At 46.8% G+C, this 24,906-nt stretch overlaps 1 protein-coding gene across 1 annotated transcript in view; it reads right to left on the bottom strand.

Annotated features, from left to right (window-relative positions):
- The window catches only part of tspan7b (tetraspanin 7b), a 64,177-nt gene extending 39,356 nt beyond the window's left edge, over window positions 1-24,821 (bottom strand). The window contains exon 1 of the mRNA XM_055930178.1: window positions 24,613-24,821. Within this exon, the coding sequence (XP_055786153.1) occupies window positions 24,613-24,693 (81 nt within the window). The 5' untranslated portion in view covers window positions 24,694-24,821. The remainder of the gene's footprint in view (window positions 1-24,612) is intronic.
- Window positions 24,822-24,906: the final 85 nt, after the last annotated feature.

The raw sequence follows: 24,906 nt of genomic DNA, 5'->3' as shown, positions 1-24,906 counted from the left end.
ATAACAGGCAGCCTGGCAGGCAGCAGTGTTGTTATTGGATAGGTGTAATAACAGGCAGCCTGGCAGGCAGCAGTGTTGTTATTGGATAGGTGTAACAACAGGCAGCCTGGCAGGCAGCAGTGTTGTTATTGGATAGGTGTAACAACAGGCAGCCTGGCAGGCAGCATTGTTATTGGATAGGTGTAACAACAGGCAGCCTGGCAGGCAGCAGTGTTGTTATTGGATAGGTGTAACAACAGGCAGCCTGGCAGGCAGCAGTGTTGTTATTGGATAGGTGTAACAACAGGCAGCCTGGCAGGCAGCAGTGTTGTTATTGGATAGGTGTAACAACAGGCAGCCTGGCAGGCAGCAGTGTTGTTATTGGATAGGTGTAATAACAGGCAGCCTGGCAGGCAGCAGTGTTGTTATTGGATAGGTGTAATAACAGGCAGCCTGGCAGGCAGCAGTGTTGTTATTGGATAGGTGTAACAACAGGCAGCCTGGCAGGAAGCAGTGTTGTTATTGGATAGGTGTAACAACAGGCAGCCTGGCAGGCAACAGTGTTGTTATTGGATAGGTGTAATAACAGGCAGCCTGGCAGGCAGCAGTGTTGTTATTGGATAGGTGTAACAACAGGCAGCCTGGCAGGCATCAGTGTTGTTATTGGATAGGTGTAACAACAGGCAGCCTGGCAGGCAACAGTGTTGTTATTGGATAGGTGTAATAACAGGCAGCCTGGCAGGCAGCAGTGTTGTTATTGGATAGGTGAAACAACAGGCAGCCTGGCAGGCAACAGTGTTCTTATTGGATAGGTGTAATAACAGGCAGCCTGGCAGGCAGCAGTGTTGTTATTGGATATGTGTAATAACAGGCTGCCTGGCAGGCAACAGCGTTGTTATTAAATAGGTGTAATAACAGGCAGCCTGGTAGGCAGCAATGTTGTTATTGGATAGGTGTAATAACAAGCAGCCTGGCAGGCAGCAGTGTTGTTATTGGATAGGTGTAATAACAGGCAGCCTAGCAGGCAGCAGTGTTGTTATTGGATAGGTGTAACAACAGGCAGCCTGGCAGACAACAGTGTTGTTATTGGATATGTGTAATAACAGGCAACCTGGCAGGCAGCAGTGTTGTTATTGGATAGGTGTAATAACAGGCAGCCTGGCAGGCAGCAGTGTTGTCATTGGATATGTGTAATAACAGGCAGCCTGGCAGGCAGCAGTGTTGTTATTGGATAAGTGTAATAGCAGGCAGCCTGGCAGGCAGCAATGTTGTTATTGGATAGGTGTAATAACAGGCAGCCTGGCAGGCAGCAGTGTTGTTATTGGATATGTGTATTAACAGGCAGCCTGGCAGGCAGCAGTGTTGTTATTGGATAGGTGTAATAACAGGCAGCCTGGCAGGCAGCAGTGTTGTTATTGGATAGGTGTAATAACAGGCAGCCTGGCAGGCAGCAGTGTTGTTATTGGATAGGTGTAACAACAGGCAGCCTGGCAGGCAGCAGTGTTGTTATTGGATAGGTGTAACAACAGGCAGCCTGGCAGGCAACAGTGTTGTTATTGGATAGGTGTAATAACAGGCAGCCTGGCAGGCAGCAGTGTTGTTATTGGATAGGTGTAACAACAGGCAGCCTGGCAGGCATCAGTGTTGTTATTGGATAGGTGTAACAACAGGCAGCCTGGCAGGTAACAGTGTTGTTATTGGATAGGTGTAATAACAGGCAGCCTGGCAGGCAGCAGTGTTGTTATTGGATATGTGTAACAACAGGCAGCCTGGGAGGCAGCAGTGTTGTTATTGGATAGGTGTAATAACAGGCAGCCTGGCAGGCAGCAGTGTTGTCATTGGATAGGTGAAACAACAGGCAGCCTGGCAGGCAACAGTGTTGTTATTGGATAGGTGTAATAACAGACAGCCTGGCAGGCAGCAGTGTTGTTATTGGATAGGTGTAACAACAGGCAGCCTGGCAGGCAGCAGTGTTGTTATTGGATAGGTGTAACAACAGGCAGCCTGGCAGGCCGCAGTGTTGTTATTGGATAGGTGTAACAACAGGCAGCCTGGCAGGCAGCAGTGTTGTTATTGGATAGGTGTAATAACAGGCAGCCTGGCAGGCAGCAGTGTTGTTATTGGATAGGTGTAATAGCAGGCAGCCTGGGAGGCAACATTGTTGTTATTGGATAGGTGTAATAACAGGCAGCCTGGCAGGCAGCAGTGTTGTTATTGGATAGGTGTAATAACAGGCAGCCTGGCAGGCAGCAGTGTTGTTATTGGATAGGTGTAACAACAGGCAGCCTGGCAGGCAGCAGTGTTGTTATTGGATAGGTGTAACAACAGGCAGCCTGGCAGGCAGCATTGTTATTGGATAGGTGTAACAACAGGCAGCCTGGCAGGCAGCAGTGTTGTTATTGGATAAGTGTAACAACAGGCAGCCTGGCAGGCAGCAGTGTTGTTATTGGATAGGTGTAACAACAGGCAGCCTGGCAGGCAGCAGTGTTGTTATTGGATAGGTGTAACAACAGGCAGCCTGGCAGGCAGCAGTGTTGTTATTGGATAGGTGTAATAACAGGCAGCCTGGCAGGCAGCAGTGTTGTTATTGGATAGGTGTAATAACAGGCAGCCTGGCAGGCAGCAGTGTTGTTATTGGATAGGTGTAACAACAGGCAGCCTGGCAGGAAGCAGTGTTGTTATTGGATAGGTGTAACAACAGGCAGCCTGGCAGGCAACAGTGTTGTTATTGGATAGGTGTAATAACAGGCAGCCTGGCAGGCAGCAGTGTTGTTATTGGATAGGTGTAACAACAGGCAGCCTGGCAGGCATCAGTGTTGTTATTGGATAGGTGTAACAACAGGCAGCCTGGCAGGCAACAGTGTTGTTATTGGATAGGTGTAATAACAGGCAGCCTGGCAGGCAGCAGTGTTGTTATTGGATAGGTGTAACAACAGGCAGCCTGGGAGGCAGCAGTGTTGTTATTGGATAGGTGTAATAACAGGCAGCCTGGCAGGCAGCAGTGTTGTTATTGGATAGGTGAAACAACAGGCAGCCTGGCAGGCAACAGTGTTCTTATTGGATAGGTGTAATAACAGGCAGCCTGGCAGGCAGCAGTGTTGTCATTGGATATGTGTAATAACAGGCAGCCTGGTAGGCAGCAGTGTTGTTATTGGATAGGTGTAATAACAGGCAGCCTGGCAGGCAACAGTGTTGTTATTGGATATGTGTAATAACAGGCTGCCTGGCAGGCAACAGCGTTGTTATTAAATAGGTGTAATGACAGGCAGCCTGGTAGGCAGCAATGTTGTTATTGGATAGGTGTAATAACAAGCAGCCTGGCAGGCAGCAGTGTTGTTATTGGATAGGTGTAATAACAGGCAGCCTAGCAGGCAGCAGTGTTGTTATTGGATAGGTGTAACAACAGGCAGCCTGGCAGACAACAGTGTTGTTATTGGATATGTGTAATAACAGGCAACCTGGCAGGCAGCAGTGTTGTTATTGGATAGGTGTAATAACAGGCAGCCTGGCAGGCAGCAGTGTTGTCATTGGATATGTGTAATAACAGGCAGCCTGGCAGGCAGCAGTGTTGTTATTGGATAAGTGTAATAGCAGGCAGCCTGGCAGGCAGCAATGTTGTTATTGGATAGGTGTAATAACAGGCAGCCTGGCAGGCAGCAGTGTTGTTATTGGATATGTGTATTAACAGGCAGCCTGGCAGGCAGCAGTGTTGTTATTGGATAGGTGTAATAACAGGCAGCCTGGCAGGCAGCAGTGTTGTTATTGGATAGGTGTAATAACAGGCAGCCTGGCAGGCAGCAGTGTTGTTATTGGATAGGTGTAACAACAGGCAGCCTGGCAGGCAGCAGTGTTGTTATTTGATAGGTGTAACAACAGGCAGCCTGGCAGGCAACAGTGTTGTTATTGGATAGGTGTAATAACAGGCAGCCTGGCAGGCAGCAGTGTTGTTATTGGATAGGTGTAACAACAGGCAGCCTGGCAGGCATCAGTGTTGTTATTGGATAGGTGTAACAACAGGCAGCCTGGCAGGTAACAGTGTTGTTATTGGATAGGTGTAATAACAGGCAGCCTGGCAGGCAGCAGTGTTGTTATTGGATATGTGTAACAACAGGCAGCCTGGGAGGCAGCAGTGTTGTTATTGGATAGGTGTAATAACAGGCAGCCTGGCAGGCAGCAGTGTTGTCATTGGATAGGTGAAACAACAGGCAGCCTGGCAGGCAACAGTGTTGTTATTGGATAGGTGTAATAACAGGCAGCCTGGCAGGCAGCAGTGTTGTTATTGGATAGGTGTAATAACAGGCAGCCTGGCAGGCCGCAGTGTTGCTATTGGATAGGTGTAAGAACAGGAAGCCTGGCAGGCAGAAGTGTTGTTATTGGATAGGTGTAATAACAGGCAGCCTGGCAGGCAGCAGTGTTGTTATTGGATAGGTGTAATAGCAGGCAGCCTGGGAGGCAACATTGTTGTTATTGGATAGGAGTAATAACAGGCAGCCTGGCAGGCAGCAGTGTTGTTATTGGATAGGTGTAATAACAGGCAGCCTGGCAGGCAGCAGTGTTGTTATTGGATAGGTGTAACAACAGGCAGCCTGGCAGGCAGCAGTGTTGTTATTGGATAGGTGTAACAACAGGCAGCCTGGCAGGCAGCATTGTTATTGGATAGGTGTAACAACAGGCAGCCTGGCAGGCAGCAGTGTTGTTATTGGATAGGTGTAACAACAGGCAGCCTGGCAGGCAGCAGTGTTGTTATTGGATAGGTGTAACAACAGGCAGCCTGGCAGGCAGCAGTGTTGTTATTGGATAGGTGTAACAACAGGCAGCCTGGCAGGCAGCAGTGTTGTTATTGGATAGGTGTAACAACAGGCAGCCTGGCAGGCATCAGTGTTGTTATTGGATAGGTGTAACAACAGGCAGCCTGGCAGGTAACAGTGTTGTTATTGGATAGGTGTAATAACAGGCAGCCTGGCAGGCAGCAGTGTTGTTATTGGATATGTGTAACAACAGGCAGCCTGGGAGGCAGCAGTGTTGTTATTGGATAGGTGTAATAACAGGCAGCCTGGCAGGCAGCAGTGTTGTTATTGGATAGGTGAAACAACAGGCAGCCTGGCAGGCAACAGTGTTGTTATTGGATAGGTGTAATAACAGGCAGCCTGGCAGGCAGCAGTGTTGTCATTGGATATGTGTATTAACAGGCAGCCTGGTAGGCAGCAGTGTTGTTATTGGATAGGTGTAATAACAGGCAGCCTGGCAGGCAACAGTGTTGTTATTGGATATGTGTAATAACAGGCTGCCTGGCAGGCAACAGCGTTGTTATTAAATAGGTGTAATAACAGGCAGCCTGGTAGGCAGCAGTGTTGTTATTGGATAGGTGTAATAACAAGCAGCCTGGCAGGCAGCATTGTTGTTATTGGATAGGTGTAATAACAGGCAGCCTAGCAGGCAGCAGTGTTGTTATTGGATAGGTGTAACAACAGGCAGCCCGGCAGACAACAGTGTTGTCATTGGATATGTGTAATAACAGGCAACCTGGCAGGCAGCAGTGTTGTTATTGGATAGGTGTAATAACAGGCAGCCTGGCAGGCAGCAGTGTTGTCATTGGATATGTGTAATAACAGGCAGCCTGGCAGGCAGCAGTGTTGTTATTGGATAGGTGTAGTAGCAGGCAGACTGGCAGGCAGCAATGTTGTTATTGGATAGGTGTAATAACAGGCAGCCTGGCAGGCAGCAGTGTTGTTATTGGATATGTGTATTAACAGGCAGCCTGGCAGGCAGCAGTGTTGTTATTGGATAGGTGTAATAACAGGCAGCCTGGCAGGCAGCAGTGTTGTTATTGGATAGGTGTAACAACAGGCAGCCTGGCAGGCAACAGTGTTGTTATTGGATAGGTGTAATAACAGGCAGCCTGGCAGGCAGCAGTGTTGTTATTGGATAGGTGTAACAACAGGCAGCCTGGCAGGCATCAGTGTTGTTATTGGATAGGTGTAACAACAGGCAGCCTGGCAGGCAACAGTGTTGTTATTGGATAGGTGTAATAACAGGCAGCCTGGCAGGCAGCAGTGTTGTTATTGGATATGTGTAATAACAGGCAGCCTGGGAGGCAGCAGTGTTGTTATTGGATAGGTGTAATAACAGGCAGCCTGGCAGGCAGCAGTGTTGTTATTGGATAGGTGAAACAACAGGCAGCCTGGCAGGCAACAGTGTTCTTATTGGATAGGTGTAATAACAGGCAGCCTGGCAGGCAGCAGTGTTGTTATTGGATATGTGTAATAACAGGCTGCCTGGCAGGCAACAGCGTTGTTATTAAATAGGTGTAATAACAGGCAGCCTGGTAGGCAGCAATGTTGTTATTGGATAGGTGTAATAACAAGCAGCCTGGCAGGCAGCAGTGTTGTTATTGGATAGGTGTAATAACAGGCAGCCTAGCAGGCAGCAGTGTTGTTATTGGATAGGTGTAACAACAGGCAGCCTGGCAGACAACAGTGTTGTTATTGGATATGTGTAATAACAGGCAACCTGGCAGGCAGCAGTGTTGTTATTGGATAGGTGTAATAACAGGCAGCCCGGCAGGCAGCAGTGTTGTCATTGGATATGTGTAATAACAGGCAGCCCGGCAGGCAGCAGTGTTGTTATTGGATAAGTGTAATAGCAGGCAGCCTGGCAGGCGGCAATGTTGTTATTGGATAGGTGTAATAACAGGCAACCTGGCAGGCAGCAGTGTTGTTATTGGATATGTGTATTAACAGGCAGCCTGGCAGGCAGCAGTGTTGTTATTGGATAGGTGTAATAACAGGCAGCCTGGCAGGCAGCAGTGTTGTTATTGGATAGGTGTAATAACAGGCAGCCTGGCAGGCAGCAGTGTTGTTATTGGATAGGTGTAACAACAGGCAGCCTGGCAGGCAGCAGTGTTGTTATTGGATAGGTGTAACAACAGGCAGCCTGGCAGGCAACAGTGTTGTTATTGGATAGGTGTTATAACAGGCAGCCTGGCAGGCAGCAGTGTTGTTATTGGATAGGTGTAACAACAGGCAGCCTGGCAGGCATCAGTGTTGTTATTGGATAGGTGTAACAACAGGCAGCCTGGCAGGTAACAGTGTTGTTATTGGATAGGTGTAATAACAGGCAGCCTGGCAGGCAGCAGTGTTGTTATTGGATATGTGTAACAACAGGCAGCCTGGGAGGCAGCAGTGTTGTTATTGGATAGGTGTAATAACAGGCAGCCTGGCAGGCAGCAGTGTTGTCATTGGATAGGTGAAACAACAGGCAGCCTGGCAGGCAACAGTGTTGTTATTGGATAGGTGTAATAACAGACAGCCTGGCAGGCAGCAGTGTTGTTATTGGATAGGTGTAACAACAGGCAGCCTGGCAGGCAGCAGTGTTGTTATTGGATAGGTTTAACAACAGGCAGCCTGGCAGGCCGCAGTGTTGTTATTGGATAGGTGTAACAACAGGCAGCCTGGCAGGCAGCAGTGTTGTTATTGGATAGGTGTAATAACAGGCAGCCTGGCAGGCAGCAGTGTTGTTATTGGATAGGTGTAATAGCAGGCAGCCTGGGAGGCAACATTGTTGTTATTGGATAGGTGTAATAACAGGCAGCCTGGCAGGCAGCAGTGTTGTTATTGGATAGGTGTAATAACAGGCAGCCTGGCAGGCAGCAGTGTTGTTATTGGATAGGTGTAACAACAGGCAGCCTGGCAGGCAGCAGTGTTGTTATTGGATAGGTGTAACAACAGGCAGCCTGGCAGGCAGCATTGTTATTGGATAGGTGTAACAACAGGCAGCCTGGCAGGCAGCAGTGTTGTTATTGGATAGGTGTAACAACAGGCAGCCTGGCAGGCAGCAGTGTTGTTATTGGATAGGTGTAATAACAGGCAGCCTGGCAGGCAACAGTGTTGTTATTGGATATGTGTAATAACAGGCTGCCTGGCAGGCAGCAGTGTTGTTATTAAATAGGTGTAATAACAGGCAGCCTGGTAGGCAGCAATGTTGTTATTGGATAGGTGTAATAACAAGCAGCCTGGCAGGCAGCAGTGTTGTTATTGGATAGGTGTAATAACAGGCAGCCTAGCAGGCAGCAGTGTTGTTATTGGATAGGTGTAACAACAGGCAGCCTGGCAGACAACAGTGTTGTTATTGGATATGTGTAATAACAGGCAACCTGGCAGGCAGCAGTGTTGTTATTGGATAGGTGTAATAACAGGCAGCCTGGCAGGCAGCAGTGTTGTCATTGGATATGTGTAATAACAGGCAGCCTGGCAGGCAGCAGTGTTGTTATTGGATAAGTGTAATAGCAGGCAGCCTGGCAGGCAGCAATGTTGTTATTGGATAGGTGTAATAACAGGCAGCCTGGCAGGCAGCAGTGTTGTTATTGGATATGTGTATTAACAGGCAGCCTGGCAGGCAGCAGTGTTGTTATTGGATAGGTGTAATAACAGGCAGCCTGGCAGGCAGCAGTGTTGTTATTGGATAGGTGTAATAACAGGCAGCCTGGCAGGCAGCAGTGTTGTTATTGGATAGGTGTAACAACAGGCAGCCTGGCAGGCAGCAGTGTTGTTATTGGATAGGTGTAACAACAGGCAGCCTGGCAGGCAACAGTGTTGTTATTGGATAGGTGTAATAACAGGCAGCCTGGCAGGCAGCAGTGTTGTTATTGGATAGGTGTAACAACAGGCAGCCTGGCAGGCATCAGTGTTGTTATTGGATAGGTGTAACAACAGGCAGCCTGGCAGGTAACAGTGTTGTTATTGGATAGGTGTAATAACAGGCAGCCTGGCAGGCAGCAGTGTTGTTATTTAATATGTGTAACAACAGGCAGCCTGGGAGGCAGCAGTGTTGTTATTGGATAGGTGTAATAACAGGCAGCCTGGCAGGCAGCAGTGTTGTCATTGGATAGGGGAAACAACAGGCAGCCTGGCAGGCAACAGTGTTGTTATTGGATAGGTGTAATAACAGGCAGCCTGGCAGGCAGCAGTGTTGTTATTGGATAGGTGTAACAACAGGCAGCCTGGCAGGCAGCAGTGTTGTTATTGGATAGGTGTAATAACAGGCAGCCTGGCAGGCCGCAGTGTTGTTATTGGATAGGTGTAACAACAGGCAGCCTGGCAGGCAGCAGTGTTGTTATTGGATAGGTGTAATAACAGGCAGCCTGGCAGGCAGCAGTGTTGTTATTGGATAGGTGTAATAGCAGGCAGCCTGGGAGGCAACATTGTTGTTATTGGATAGGAGTAATAACAGGCAGCCTGGCAGGCAGCAGTGTTGTTATTGGATAGGTGTAATAACAGGCAGCCTGGCAGGCAGCAGTGTTGTTATTGGATAGGTGTAACAACAGGCAGCCTGGCAGGCAGCAGTGTTGTTATTGGATAGGTGTAACAACAGGCAGCCTGGCAGGCAGCATTGTTATTGGATAGGTGTAACAACAGGCAGCCTGGCAGGCAGCAGTGTTGTTATTGGATAGGTGTAACAACAGGCAGCCTGGCAGGCAGCAGTGTTGTTATTGGATAGGTGTAACAACAGGCAGCCTGGCAGGCAGCAGTGTTGTTATTGGATAGGTGTAACAACAGGCAGCCTGGCAGGCAGCAGTGTTGTTATTGGATAGGTGTAATAACAGGCAGCCTGGCAGGCAGCAGTGTTGTTATTGGATAGGTGTAATAACAGGCAGCCTGGCAGGCAGCAGTGTTGTTATTGGATAGGTGTAACAACAGGCAGCCTGGCAGGAAGCAGTGTTGTTATTGGATAGGTGTAACAACAGGCAGCCTGGCAGGCAGCAGTGTTGTTATTGGATAAGTGTAATAGCAGGCAGCCTGGCAGGCAGCAATGTTGTTATTGGATAGGTGTAATAACAGGCAGCCTGGCAGGCAGCAGTGTTGTTATTGGATATGTGTATTAACAGGCAGCCTGGCAGGCAGCAGTGTTGTTATTGGATAGGTGTAATAACAGGCAGCCTGGCAGGCAGCAGTGTTGTTATTGGATAGGTGTAATAACAGGCAGCCTGGCAGGCAGCAGTGTTGTTATTGGATAGGTGTAACAACAGGCAGCCTGGCAGGCAGCAGTGTTGTTATTGGATAGGTGTAACAACAGGCAGCCTGGCAGGCAACAGTGTTGTTATTGGATAGGTGTAACAACAGGCAGCCTGGCAGGCAGCAGTGTTGTTATTGGATAGGTGTAACAACAGGCAGCCTGGCAGGCATCAGTGTTGTTATTGGATAGGTGTAACAACAGGCAGCCTGGCAGGTAACAGTGTTGTTATTGGATAGGTGTAATAACAGGCAGCCTGGCAGGCAGCAGTGTTGTTATTGGATATGTGTAACAACAGGCAGCCTGGGAGGCAGCAGTGTTGTTATTGGATAGGTGTAATAACAGGCAGCCTGGCAGGCAGCAGTGTTGTTATTGGATAGGTGAAACAACAGGCAGCCTGGCAGGCAACAGTGTTGTTATTGGATAGGTGTAATAACAGGCAGCCTGGCAGGCAGCAGTGTTGTCATTGGATATGTGTATTAACAGGCAGCCTGGTAGGCAGCAGTGTTGTTATTGGATAGGTGTAATAACAGGCAGCCTGGCAGGCAACAGTGTTGTTATTGGATATGTGTAATAACAGGCTGCCTGGCAGGCAACAGCGTTGTTATTAAATAGGTGTAATAACAGGCAGCCTGGTAGGCAGCAGTGTTGTTATTGGATAGGTGTAATAACAAGCAGCCTGGCAGGCAGCATTGTTGTTATTGGATAGGTGTAATAACAGGCAGCCTAGCAGGCAGCAGTGTTGTTATTGGATAGGTGTAACAACAGGCAGCCCGGCAGACAACAGTGTTGTCATTGGATATGTGTAATAACAGGCAACCTGGCAGGCAGCAGTGTTGTTATTGGATAGGTGTAATAACAGGCAGCCTGGCAGGCAGCAGTGTTGTCATTGGATATGTGTAATAACAGGCAGCCTGGCAGGCAGCAGTGTTGTTATTGGATAGGTGTAGTAGCAGGCAGACTGGCAGGCAGCAATGTTGTTATTGGATAGGTGTAATAACAGGCAGCCTGGCAGGCAGCAGTGTTGTTATTGGATATGTGTATTAACAGGCAGCCTGGCAGGCAGCAGTGTTGTTATTGGATAGGTGTAATAACAGGCAGCCTGGCAGGCAGCAGTGTTGTTATTGGATAGGTGTAATAACAGGCTGCCTGGCAGGCAGCAGTGTTGTTATTGGATAGGTGTAATAACAGGCAGCCTGGTAGGCACCAGCGTTGTTATTAGATAGGGGTAATAACAGGCAGCCTGGTAGGCACCAGCATTGTTATTAGATAGGTGTAATAACAGGCAGCCTGGCAGGCAGCAGTGTTGTCATTGGATATGTGTATTAACAGGCAGCCTGGTAGGCAGCAGTGTTGTTATTGGATAGGTGTAATAACAGGCAGCCTGGCAGGCAACAGTGTTGTTATTGGATATGTGTAATAACAGGCTGCCTGGCAGGCAACAGCGTTGTTATTAAATAGGTGTAATAACAGGCAGCCTGGTAGGCAGCAGTGTTGTTATTGGATAGGTGTAATAACAAGCAGCCTGGCAGGCAGCATTGTTGTTATTGGATAGGTGTAATAACAGGCAGCCTAGCAGGCAGCAGTGTTGTTATTGGATAGGTGTAACAACAGGCAGCCCGGCAGACAACAGTGTTGTCATTGGATATGTGTAATAACAGGCAACCTGGCAGGCAGCAGTGTTGTTATTGGATAGGTGTAATAACAGGCAGCCTGGCAGGCAGCAGTGTTGTCATTGGATATGTGTAATAACAGGCAGCCTGGCAGGCAGCAGTGTTGTTATTGGATAGGTGTAGTAGCAGGCAGACTGGCAGGCAGCAATGTTGTTATTGGATAGGTGTAATAACAGGCAGCCTGGCAGGCAGCAGTGTTGTTATTGGATATGTGTATTAACAGGCAGCCTGGCAGGCAGCAGTGTTGTTATTGGATAGGTGTAATAACAGGCAGCCTGGCAGGCAGCAGTGTTGTTATTGGATAGGTGTAATAACAGGCTGCCTGGCAGGCAGCAGTGTTGTTATTGGATAGGTGTAATAACAGGCAGCCTGGTAGGCACCAGCGTTGTTATTAGATAGGGGTAATAACAGGCAGCCTGGTAGGCACCAGCATTGTTATTAGATAGGTGTAATAACAGGCAGCCTGGTAGGCAACAGTGTTGTTATTTGATAGGTGTAATAACAGGCAGCCTGGCAGGCAGCATTGTTGTCATTGGATAGGTGTAATAACAGGCAGCCTTGTAGGCAGCAGTGTTGTCATTGGATAAGTGTAATAACAGGCAGCCTGGCAGGCAGCAGTGTTGTCATTGAATAGGTGTAATAACAGGCAGCCTGGTAGGTAACAGCGTTGTTATTGGATAGGTGTAACAACAGGCAGCAGCATTGTTTGGGTTTTGCACTGCCTGGCTCTCCAGTCCCACTGAGGGATTAGCAGCATCCCTTTTCTCCTCTGCCCATGCCCTGTGAGACTTCCTGGTATGGGATAGATAAGATATACTTCATATTGTTTACATATCTCCAGTGGAGGTATGGTGTCTGGAAATAAGCCTGTTTTTATTGACCTGGAGTCCAGCGTGACATTAGGCCTTGTGAGTCGCTAGCTAGTACAAACACGACACAAATGTTTCACAACAGGTGACAAGCCAGCCAGTGAGGAGCCTGTTCCCCTCCACCTGCTGAGTCAGGTGGCTGTCAGTGTGACCCCCAAACAAATGGTTGGCCCTGAGACATTTTATTGGCACACCATACCACAGTGGCCTTGCTTACACAGGGTCTCAGAAGCACATTCTGGGTTCTGCAGGCCTATGTGTTTACAAACATACTGGACATTTTGGAGGGTCTCACTTTCAGGGACCGAAGTGAAATATCTAGACTTGTACTAGCAGTTTACAAACAGCATATTGGACATTTCTGAGGTTCTTGCCTTCAGGAACCGGGCGAGAACATTGAAAAGACAGTAGGCCTATCTGAAGGAGGATATCGTCTTGTTTAAAAGTCTTTTGAAGGGCACCATAGTGATTCATCTTATAGTCTTTATTGATTCATTTGTTGCAATTATTATTAGTCATACGGTATATTACATATGACATATTACAGTCACCTGATGGCTTTGCAGGACAGCCAAACTTAATGTGTGAGCTGAGCACTACATGCATGTTAAAGACGTGAAGCACGGTAACACTCTCACGCCATCAGACAGGCAAACAGACATCACTGCACTTAATATTCCCCCTGATCCAGCGGCTCACTGTCATTGGTCCACGGGTCAACAATGACTCATGTTTAATGTCTTCCTGTCGGATATAGCCTTCCTACTAGACCAGGGAATAGCAAGATCCCCTGTGAATGCCACATCACTTATTGGGGGATCAAGCAACCCCCAGCCATAGCTAGCCTTGCCCTTGGGTTATTCCACCTCCCCGCACTGGTCGGGCTACGGGGATCATTCAACCAGGTAAGGTTGGGCAGGCTAAGTGCTCAAGGGAGCCAGTACGCCTGCACAGTCCGGTATATCCGGCGCCACCTCCCCGCCCCAGCCCAGTACCACCAGTGCCAACACCACGCACCAGGCTTCCAGTGTGTCTCCAGAGCCCTGTTCCTCCTCCACGCACTCGCCCTATGGTGCGTGTCTCCAGCCCGGTACCACCAGTTCCGGCACCACGCACCAAGCCTCCTGTGCGTCTCCAGAGTCCTGTGCATCCTGTTGCTGCTCCCCGCACTAGCCTTGAGGTGCGTGTCCTTAGCTCGGTACCTCCAGTTCCGGTACCACGCACCAGGCCTACTGTGCGCCTCAGCCGGCCAGAGTCTGCCGTCTGCCCAGCGCTATCTGAGCTACCTGCCTGCCCGGAGCCGTCTGCGCTGTCCATCTGCCCAGCGTCGCCTGCACTGCCCGCCTGCCCAACGCCGTCGGAGCTGCCCGTCTGCCAAGCGCCGCCTGCGCTGCCCGTCTGTCCTGAGCCTTCAAAGCCGCCCGTCTGTCCTGAGCCTTCAAAGCCGCCCGTCTGTCCTGAGCCGCTAGAGCCGTCCGTCAGTCAGGAGACGCTAGAGCCGTCCGCCAGACAGGAGCAGCCAGAGCCGTCCGCCAGACAGGAGCAGCCAGAGCCGTCCGCCAGACAGGCGCAGCCAGAGCCGCCCGCCAGCCAGGAGCAGCCAGAGCCGCCCGCCAGCCAGGAGCAGCCAGAGACACCCGCCAGCCAGGAGCAGCCAGAGCCGCCCGCCAGCCAGGAGCAGCCAGAGCCGCCCGCCAGCCATGACCAGCCAGAGCCGCCAGCCAGCCATGACCTGCCAGAGCCGCCAGCCAGCCAGGATCTGCCAGAGCCGCCAGCCAGCCAGGATCTGCCAGTGCCGCCAGTCAGCCAGGATCTGCCAGATCCACCAAAGCGGGTATTAACTATGGTGGAGTGGGGGCCACGTCCCGCACCCGAGCCGCCGCCGTAGGAAGGCCCACCCGGACACTCCCCTTCTGTGTCAAGTTTTGCGGCCAGAGTCCGCACCTTTGGGGGGGGGGGGGGTACTGTCACGCCCTGGCCTTAGTTATCTTTGTTTTCTGTATTATTTTAGTTAGGTCAGGGTGTGACAGGGGGGATGTTTGTGTGTATTTGTCTTGTCTTGGGTGGTTGTATTGTATAGGGGGTTTTGTAGAGTTTATGGGGTTGTGTTCAGTGTAGGTGTCTAGGTATGTCTATGGTTGCCTGAGTGGTTCTCAGTCAGAGACAGCTGTCTTTCATTGTCTCTGATTGGGAGCCATATTTAAGGCAGCCATAGGCATTAGGCTGTTGTGGGTAATTGTCTATGTCTAACGTTAGTAGCTTGTGTGTGCACTTTCGTTTGTAGCTTCTTTGTTGTTTTTGTTAGTTTGTCAAAGTGTTTCGTTTCGTGTTTCATCTTCACTAATAAAAATAAGTATTCGTATCACGCTGCGCCTTGGTCCACTCTTCCTCATCAAGACGATCGTGACAAAGCCAATCTCTGAAATGGATCTAAATTCATGCAAATATAGTGTATCTACTACAAGGAACACATTATGTTTTATAAGATAAAGAGGCAAAACAAAGGATTAAATGCCAGGTGCAAGAGGTTTGAAGGTCTGCTTTCAAAGCAATACAGATTTGGATATATGGCTTTAAATCGTCAACAATGAAGGACATATGCTATAACAACACTGCAGTGCATATTGTCAGTAAGTCTACAGCTGAATTTATACAGGTGATCACTAGTCTACAATATAATGCTCATCCAGAGTGTTGATTTGTGACAAGTGAACTGTTAAACACCTGTACATTTCCCATAATGACAATCGGTAGTGCTGTGAAAGAGTCAAATGACCTAGCCATTGAGAATGCGTTTGTTGGGTGAGCGTCCAAATCACCACATGCTGAACATAGCTGAGATGCTAACAGCTGCCTACTCACTCTACTGTGTTCACTCACACATAGGGAATTATGGAGAGCGATCAAAGTAAATCCAAAGCATTCAGCACCTCCTCCCTGGCTGCAGGATAATTTTAGGCCATATTTCATTACCGGCAACATGTAAAGCCCTGACTAAGAGAGAGACACTGTTTGTTCAACGTCTATTGGTTCTAAATCTAACACACCACACAATTACTGGAATTTTCAGACACCTTGGAATTCCTCAATCACAGACTAATTGGATGGATGGCCAGCACTGGATGACCTCTGTGGCTATTTCACCTTTGAACCCCACTCGGTTGGAAGTCTGAAGGGAAGTTCTTAATGAGATATTTTCTAGCTGCCTCAGTGATGGGCAGTTTCTCGGCTGCCCGGAGAGATCTATATGCACCGAGACCAGAAGTTCATCACTCTAAATCCCTTACTTTCTTCAGTCTCTTGTGTAGTGTTACTGTAGTCCTTAGGTTCTTTTATTAATCATCTCTTCTGCAAGGGAGGCGAGGTCTTATTCATTCAATTCCCCTGTAACTTTCACTCTCTTTGTGTTTTACCCTTTAAAGGGGCAATCCGCAGTTGAAACAATAACAAAGGGTGTTCCCCGCCACGGTTTCGGTAAAAAGCTGGGGGTGGTGCTGGAGAAATGTAACCACTCTCAAATTAATAGACAGAGCTATGTATGCAAAATAACTAATATCAAAAGTATAATTTTAACCATGTTTTGAGTCTTTACAATGTTTGTTTACATTTACTTTGTTTACAAACATTGGAGTAAAACAAGGTTATATTGTGGGTTATGATGGGGTACAACAGTTGAACAAACCTCATGAGGCTTTTATAAGTTATATTCTTCACGAATCAATGGGTACATATCATTAATTTATGAGTTAAAAAAATTCATGTTGCAACTGCAGATTGCCCCATTTACGTTGTTTTCCCTTTCTGAGAAGAAAATAAGTGACCTTTGGACCAGTGTAAATGCTGTTGCCAAGCAACCAATGTAACTAAGCGGTGACAGGCCAGATCCAGATCAGATCCAGGCAGCTCCTATCAGGCAGATTTAAATGCATTACCCGTTCGCTAACACAGCCACGGCTAAGCCTTATACATTGTAAGCTTCCGCTGGAGCTTCTACAGCCTAGCTTTCAGCCTGGAGACCAGAGGTTGCTTCCTCTTCCTCTTGAGGCCTTCAGTAATGGGATTCAGACAGAGGTGAGCTAGCTAGGCTAATGTCGGTCTGAGGAGGGAGTCCACCAGTCGGTGGAGATGATGATAGTGTTGAGGGGGATTTTTAATGAATACTGAGAAACAGATACATGTAGGATCTTAATTTGATCAACCTGTTGCAGGACACCTTTCTTGTAGTGAATTTCAGGTTTAAAAAGGCTTCTGAAGTTTGTAATTTCTACTTTTGCCTTACGAAAAAATGTACAAGAATTTCCATGAATTATAATCCACATAATAATTCCTCCTGTTGCTGCAGGATTATTTTCCTGCTGTAGCAAACTGGCTCAAAGGAAGATCCCACATCTGTATAAACAGCGCTAACAGAGTGGACAAGGAGGCGACTACTGATATGGTTGCCTGGGAGATGTGTGCTGGGCTGGTGCAGTACAACTGTTTGTCTCTGTTAACCATCCTTCTAGCTGGCTGAAGTAGATCGGTAAAGGTTTTAACGCCTTGTTATTTCAACTTCTCTTGATGACATTTTAACCCATATTTTAACACAGAATCAACATTAGGTTTAAAAAAATAATAATATTTATTTGAAGTTTAATTTACGTTTGTTGACAATGATATGTGAGCCAAAATTGAATATTGATCTGATGTCTTTGCTCAGTTGGCAGCCTAGCCAATTTCCTATGATTATTTAGAAATAACTTTAGCTGAGCACAGCCATTTAAATGCGGTACAATAAGACGCACAATCACATTCTCAGAGGAATAAGCCCCAACAAAAGCCTGGTACAGAGGGAACACAAAACACACAATACATTATGCTTCTTATTCCCATCTGGGCATTAATAATATGCCTCCACAGCATGAATTAGGCCAAATCTTAGGGAGTCTGTCTGTTCTTAGCCTACTGAACAAGATGCCGTTCCTACTACACAGAGAAGCCTAATACCAAGAGGCTATGGGATTGTCTATCAATGTACTGCATCTGTAGGCTTGTTTCAGCAAATATATGCAGTCTTCAAGCTACCTTCAAGCTACAGTTCATAGAAAACGTGTATATGAAGGTGAGAAACTCTGCAAAAGGGTATGGCCTGAGTGGACTTGAAAACATAAATGTTATCCATAAAATCAGACCATCTTACACTCTTGGAAAGAAAGGTTCCATACGGGCTTTGCGGCTGTCCCCAGAGGAGAACCCTTTTTGGATCCAGGGAGAACTCTTTTTGGTTCCATGTAGAACCCTCTGTGGAAATAGTTCTACATGGAACCCAAAAGGGTTCTACCTGGAACCAAAATGAGTTCTTCCAAGGGTTCTCTTATGGGGACAGCCGAAGAACCCATTTTGGTTCTAGATAGCACCTTTTTTTTCTAAGAGTGTACAAGTTGAAAACCAACCCATAAAAATAAGTCTGGCCAATGGTGACGGTGTACATTTACAACTCAAACCTAAGGACAACTAGGTCAATCTTCAGTCCCTGCAGAAATCTTAATTGAGGAAATGACAGGCAGCCTGACACTAAATGATGCCTTTAACAGCCTGACCCTACCAGCTACCATGTTCGAGAGCAGAGTTACACGTTATTATCAGGTTAATTAGACGGTTAAAAGGTGCTTGTGCAAAACAGCATTTCAAAATAAAAGTTAGTTGTTGTCTTGACACCGACAGTCTTGTACCCAAAACGATATTTCTCCAAAATAACAGAAGTAAATCTAACAATGTGTCACGCCCTCCCTCCGGCGCTTGACATCGCCGATCTACTAACCACCGGTCCTGGCAACCCACATTGCGCTCACCTGCTGATAGTTTTCTCCTTGATTACTCCCCCTTTATTTATCCCTCAGTTGTCTTCAGTCACGAGGTGTTATTGTTTTCTCTCACGTTATGTACTTCAAGAAGCCAATAAACACAGAGAATAACATGTCAAAATTGAATGGGGAGAAAATGTGATCAGAACTACGATTACTGGTCCTATTGTGTCATGATTGTTCATTTGCTTCGGTTCTTTATTAAAATCACCTTCACCATTTTGCTGACTCCCGGCATATACGTTACACAATGCTAAGCCCTTGGTTTACTACAATGTGACAAACGGAGTGAGAAGTGCTGAGTAATTATGCCAGATTTGTCAGATACTCTCACAGTAATCATGCAAAGAACCTTTCTGGTACTGGTCCAGGCAACAGCAGTAAATAACAGATTGATAGCCAGGCTCTAGGTACACTCTAAGAAATAAATGTGCTATCTATAATCTAAAAAGATATTAGGTTGTCCCCATAGTAGAACCTTTTGATGAACCCCTTTTGGTTCCAGGTAGAACAATTTTAGGTTCCATGTAGAACCCTTTCCACAGAGGGTTCTACATGGAACCCAAAATGGTTCTACCTGGAACCAAAATGGGTTCTACCTGGAACCAAAAAGGGTTCTCAGATGGGGACAGCCACATAACGCCTTTGGAACACTTTTTTTCTAAGAGTGTAGCCATTGTTGGGGTTGAAGCTCTTGGCATAGAAGTTAGAGACAAAAAGAGTAGGCACCCAGAGCAGAATGACAGCTGAGCTGGCCTCAAACAACCTCCCCCTGCCAAGCTCTCAAACAACCTCCCCCTGCCAAGCTCTCAAACAACCTCCCCCTGCCAAGCTCTCAAACAACCTCCCCCTGCCAAGCTCTCAAACAACCTCCCCCTGCCAAGCTCTCAAACAACCTCCCCCTGCCAAGCTCTCAAACAACCTCCCCCTGCCAAGCTCTCAAACAACCTCCCCCTGCCAAGCTCTCAAAACAACCTCCCCCTGCCAAGCTCTCAAACAACCTCCCCCTGGTAAGCTCTCAAACAACCTCCCCCTGCCAAGCTCTCAAACAACCTCCCCCTGCCAAGCTCTCAAACAACCTCCCCCTGCCAAGCTCTCAAACAACCTCCCCCTGCCAAGCTCTCAAACAACCTCCCCCTGCCAAGCTCTCAAACAACCTCCCCCTGCCAAGCTCTCAAACAACCTCCCCCTGCCAAGCTCTCAAACAACCTCCCCCTGGTAAGCTCTCAAACAACCTCCCCCTGCCAAGCTCTCAAACAACCTCCCCCTGCCAAGCTCTCAAACAACCTCCCCCTGGTAAGCTCTCAAACAACCTCCCCCTGCCAAGCTCTCAGACAACCTCCCCCTGCCAAGCTCTCAAACAACCTCCCCCTGGTAAGCTCTCAAACAATCTCCCCCTGCCAAGCTCTCAAACAACCTCCCCCTGCCAAGCTCTCAAACAACCTCCCCCTGGTAAGCTCTCAAACAACCTCCCCCTGGTAAGCTCTCAAACAGCCTCTCCCTGCCAAGCTCTCAAACAACCTCCCCCTGGTAAGCTCTCAAACAACCTCCCCCTGGTAAGCTCTCAAACAACCTCCCCCTGCCAAGTTCTCAAACAACCTCCCTCAGCCAAGCTCTCAAAACAAGTAAGACAGCAGAGCAGTGGCCCTCTGTCTTATCCTGTCTCCTCCTGTCTCTGTTTATCTATCTCTCTCTGCAGTCCAACATCTGTCTGTCTGGCTAGGGAGGAAAACAGCCTCTAATATGTTTAGTTAAGCAGGCCATATGGCTTTCTTTGTTTAAGTGGCGCTCTGGTCAACATCAATGGAGTCTGCTTGTTGGAGAAGGAATGGGTCTATTTTAATACAAGTATAGCTGCAGCGGGTGGCTGGCTGGCTGGGTGGATGTGTCAGGGTGGGTGAGTGGGTGCGTGTCAGGGTGGGCGGGCCAGGGTGGATGCGTCAGGGTGGGTGGATCAGGGCGAATGGGTCAGGGGGGATGGATCAGGGCAGGTGGGTCAGGGCGGATCGGTCAGGGCGGGTGGGTCAGGGCGGGTGGGTCAGGGTGGATGGGTCAGGGTGGGTCAAGGTGGGTGGGTGGGTCAGGGTGGATGGGTCAGGGCGGATGAGTCAGGGTGGCTGGCTGGGTGGATGGGTCAAGGTCGGTGGGTCTGGTTTGGCTGTTTAAGCAATAAGGCACAACGGGGTGTGTTATATGGCCATTATACCACGGGTAAGGGCTGTTCAGGATACAGCCGCTAGCCGTGGTATATTGGCCATATACCACAAACCCCAGAGGTGCCTTATTGCTATTATAAACTGGTTACCAAGTTAATTAGAACAGTAAAATGTACTTTTTTGTCATACCCGTGGTTTACAGTCTTTCAGACAATCAGCATTCAGGGCTCAAACCACCCGGTTTATAATATTCAATAAGATAGAAACGTAGGTTGTTGCTGTTGCGCTGTGCATATAACATCAAACATCCCTCCAAAGCCCAACCCAACTTCAAGAAGCCAATAAACAAAGAGAATAACATGTCAAAATTGAATGGGGAGAAAATGTGATCAGAACTACGATTACTGGTCCTATTGTGTCATGATGAACGAGCCAATTTTATTTGTATCCGACTCCCTCCACATTCTTGTATTGTAATGTTGCATCCCAGAGTGAACACAATACCTGTCCACTACATATAATCTGAGCAATTTATCTCATTGGAGTGGGTCTTTCTGTTCAATCACAGTCTAAGTGGTAATGCCCTGTAGTCGATGTACTCCTTAAAGACATCCTCCAGTGATTTTTTATCTTTTTCTGTTGAAAAGTGATAACCCAAGTATGAATATTCACTTCCGTTCAAAAGTTTGGGGTCACTTAGAAATGTCCTTGTTTTGAAACAAAAGCACATTTTTTGTCCATTAAAATAACATAAAATTGATCAGAAATAAAGTGTAAACATTGTTAATGTTGTAAATGATCTTCAGTTTCTTGGCAATTTCTCACATGGAATAGCCTTCCTTTCTCAGAACAAGAATAGACTGACGAGTTTCAGAAGAAAGTTCTTTGTTTCTGGCCATTTTGAGCCTGTAATCGAACCCACAAATGCTGATGCTCCAGATACTCAACTAGTCTAAAGAAGGCCAGTTTTATTGCTTCTTCAATCAGCACAACAATTTTCAGCTGTGCTAGCACAATTGCAAAAGGGTTTTCTAATGATCAATTAGCCTTTTAAAATGATAAACTTGGATTAGCTAACACAACGTGCCATTGGAACACAGGAGTGATGGTTGCTGATAACTATGGCCTCTGTACGACTATGTAGATATTCCAAAGAATATCAGCCGTTTCCAGCTACAATAGTCATTTACAACATTAACAATGTCTACACTGTATTTCTGATCAATTTGATGCTATTTTAATGGACAAAAAATATGCTTTTGTTTCAAAAACAAGGACATTTCTAAGTGATCCCAAACTTTTGAACGGTAGTGTGCATTAAAGTACACACACTAAAGGGTAAACAAATATGTTTTGAGCAAAATAGTTTTGTTTTTTTACACAACTGCAAACTTTAAGGACTTGGTTTGATAGGAAGTCGTGATGTCATCGGCCTCCCCACTTGCATGAGGAACAAACAAAAAAAACATGTGGAAGACTTTCCTTTGAATGCCAAGCAGCCCACAACCCAACTGTTGCCAGCAGCCATGGCATCAATCTAAAGTGGACTAGGTAGCCTACATCAATGACATGTCAGTACAGGGATCAAATCCCCTCCCCCCTAACCACCACCACCATCACCATCCTTTCATTCACTACATAGGAGGTGACAAAAACCTCATCCCGAGAAATCATGATCAATCCTGTGACAACATGCTGTAATCCTGTGAGATGACGTGAAAGCCTATTTCTTCTGTATGTCCCCTTGCAGATATGGACTGCATAGAGGGTGGCAAGGTATTAGTCAGACCCCCGTTGCCACGGATGGAGAAGGGGTTGAGGGACACTGGTCCTGGTTAAAAGTAGTGCACTATATAGAGAATAGGGTGCCATTTGGGACGCAGAGAGAATGTGGGTCACAGACATAATAGATGGGATGGATGGATGGATGGATGGATGAGATTAGAGCTGGAAATATGTGTTTGCTGATGGGAGGTGTGGGTTCTGCCTAACTGCCTTACTGATGCCCCAATAAGTACGGTAGCACCTTTTTAAAATTTAACCATTATTTAACTAGGAATTTATTGAACTAGGCAAGTCAGTTAATTTTTTTATTATTATTTACAATAACGGCCTACTTGTAAAGCCCCCCCCCCCCCCGGCCAAACCCTCCTCTAACCCTGATGATGCTGGGCCAATTTGTGCGCCGCCCTGTGGGACTCCCGATCACGGCCGGTTGTAATACAGCCTGGGATCAAACCCTGGTTTGTAGTGACGCCTCTAGCCCTGAGATGCAGTGCATAAGACCGCTGCGCCACTCAGGAGCTCGTTGAGGTAGCTCATCTCTGCTATGCAGTGGTGTAAAGTACTTAAGTAAAAATACTTTAAAGTACTACTTAAGTCGTTTTTTGGGGTATCTGTACTTTACTTTACTATTTATAATTTTGCCAACTTTTACTTCACTACATTCCTAAAGAAAATAATGTACTTTTTACTCCATACATTTTCCGACACCCAAAATAACTTATTTTGACAGGAAAATGCTCCAATTCACACACTTATCAAGAGAACATCCCTGGTCATCCCTACCGCCTCTGATCTGGTGGACTCACTAAACACAAATGCTTCATTTGTAAATTATGTCTGAGTGTTGGAGTGTGCCCCTGGCTATCAGTCTGGTTTACTTAAAATAAGGAATTTTAAATGGTTTATACTTTTACTTTTGATACTTAAGTACATTTGAGCAATTCCATTTACTTTTAATACTAAAGTATATTTTTTACTGAGTGACTTTCACTTTACTTGAGACATTTTCTATTAGGGTATCTTTACTTTTACTCAAGTATGACAATTGAGTACTTTTTCCACCACTGCTGCTATGCCTTGTGTAAGGGACTCCAGCCCCACTAACCTATGGGACTGACTGAGCCACGCCTACTCTCATCCGTCACAAGCATATATTCCATATGGACCCATGTATGTAAATGCAGAGAGAGGGGATGCCCAGCCCTGTGCTAAAATAGCTGTAGACTACTGGCCTTTGATTACAACCTGGGTAACTTACTTGCCCCTTTCCTTCCTGAAAAGCAATAAGATCATTCATCCAATACAGTGAGACAATTATAGGCTATCTCAATAAATAACAGGCATAACACCCAAACAGTACTCTGTCTCACACACATAATTCAACCAATTGGGGTGGTGCTACAGGAGAGTTTGCGCATTTGCTTTAATGTGCACAGTGTCCATCATGGTACTTTGAGAACCTGCCACCATTTGATGCAAGGATGTTGGGTATCACATTATTTGGATAGTCCATCTGTAGATGCTCTACAGATTATCTACAGGCGATCAGTAACATTTCAACTAACTATCTACTAACCCTAACCTTAGCCCTAACCCTATTCTAAGCCTAACCCCTAACCCTTATTCTAAGCCTAACCCCTAACCCTTATTCTAAGTCTAACCCCTAACCCTTATTCTAAGCCTAACCCCTAACACTTATTCTAAGCCTAACCCCTAACCCTTATTCTAAGCCTAACCCCTAACCCTTATTCTAAACATAACCATAACTGTAACCTTATGAAGCAGTTGCTTAACAGATAGTTTGTTGATAGCATGACCATCTGTAGAGCATCTACAGACGGAAAATCCGGACTATCCAAATAAAGTGTGACCAGATGTTGATTAGGTTACCTGTTGGACTATTCTTAACATTCTTACAATAGCATGCGAATGTTAGTGTCCACTTACAAAATCACAGGAAAATGAAATGTAAAAAAATAAAAAATAAATGATGTCAGCATTAGCGAAAAAATATTAACGACATTTCACATAATCAACATTTGTTTCAATATTTATAGCCTACTTGATACAAATATTTTTCCTAGCCCATAGAAGAAAAAATACCCTCAAACGTTATAATAATGATATCCTATAATAAAGATAACGGTCCACACAGCGCGCCCACTAATAAACATGCGCACGGCACAACATCCGTTTTTATCAACGTAAACTATTCAATTATACCGTTAACAAACTAGATTATTACCTACATATGACATTTAGGACGACAATAAACTATCGCTTTGTCATGTCTGCTTACCCAAAACACGAAGGAATAGACGACAAGGAGCGTTTTGAGGCAGGTTATCACTGGTTTGGTCTCCATTCTTCTTGATGCCATTCTACAGTAAAATGGGGCTCTGGGTTTTCAGCGGGGCTGCGTTGCTGTGATTCTCCACTGGGCTTCGTTGGTTCAGTTGATCCACCCGCAGTCTTTCACAGCGCAGTCGCTCTCTCCTCACTGGCCGTAAATGAATGCGCTGCAGGTGGTTGTACAGGCCTCAGACCTCTCCATGCGCCGTCTGGTGGGGTTCACGGGTTACTGTGAAAACCC

Source organism: Salvelinus fontinalis, chromosome 7, assembly GCF_029448725.1.
Source record: "Salvelinus fontinalis isolate EN_2023a chromosome 7, ASM2944872v1, whole genome shotgun sequence".
NCBI classification, from domain to species: Eukaryota; Metazoa; Chordata; class Actinopteri; order Salmoniformes; family Salmonidae; genus Salvelinus; species Salvelinus fontinalis.
This window is presented reverse-complemented; position numbering and strand designations above follow the sequence as displayed.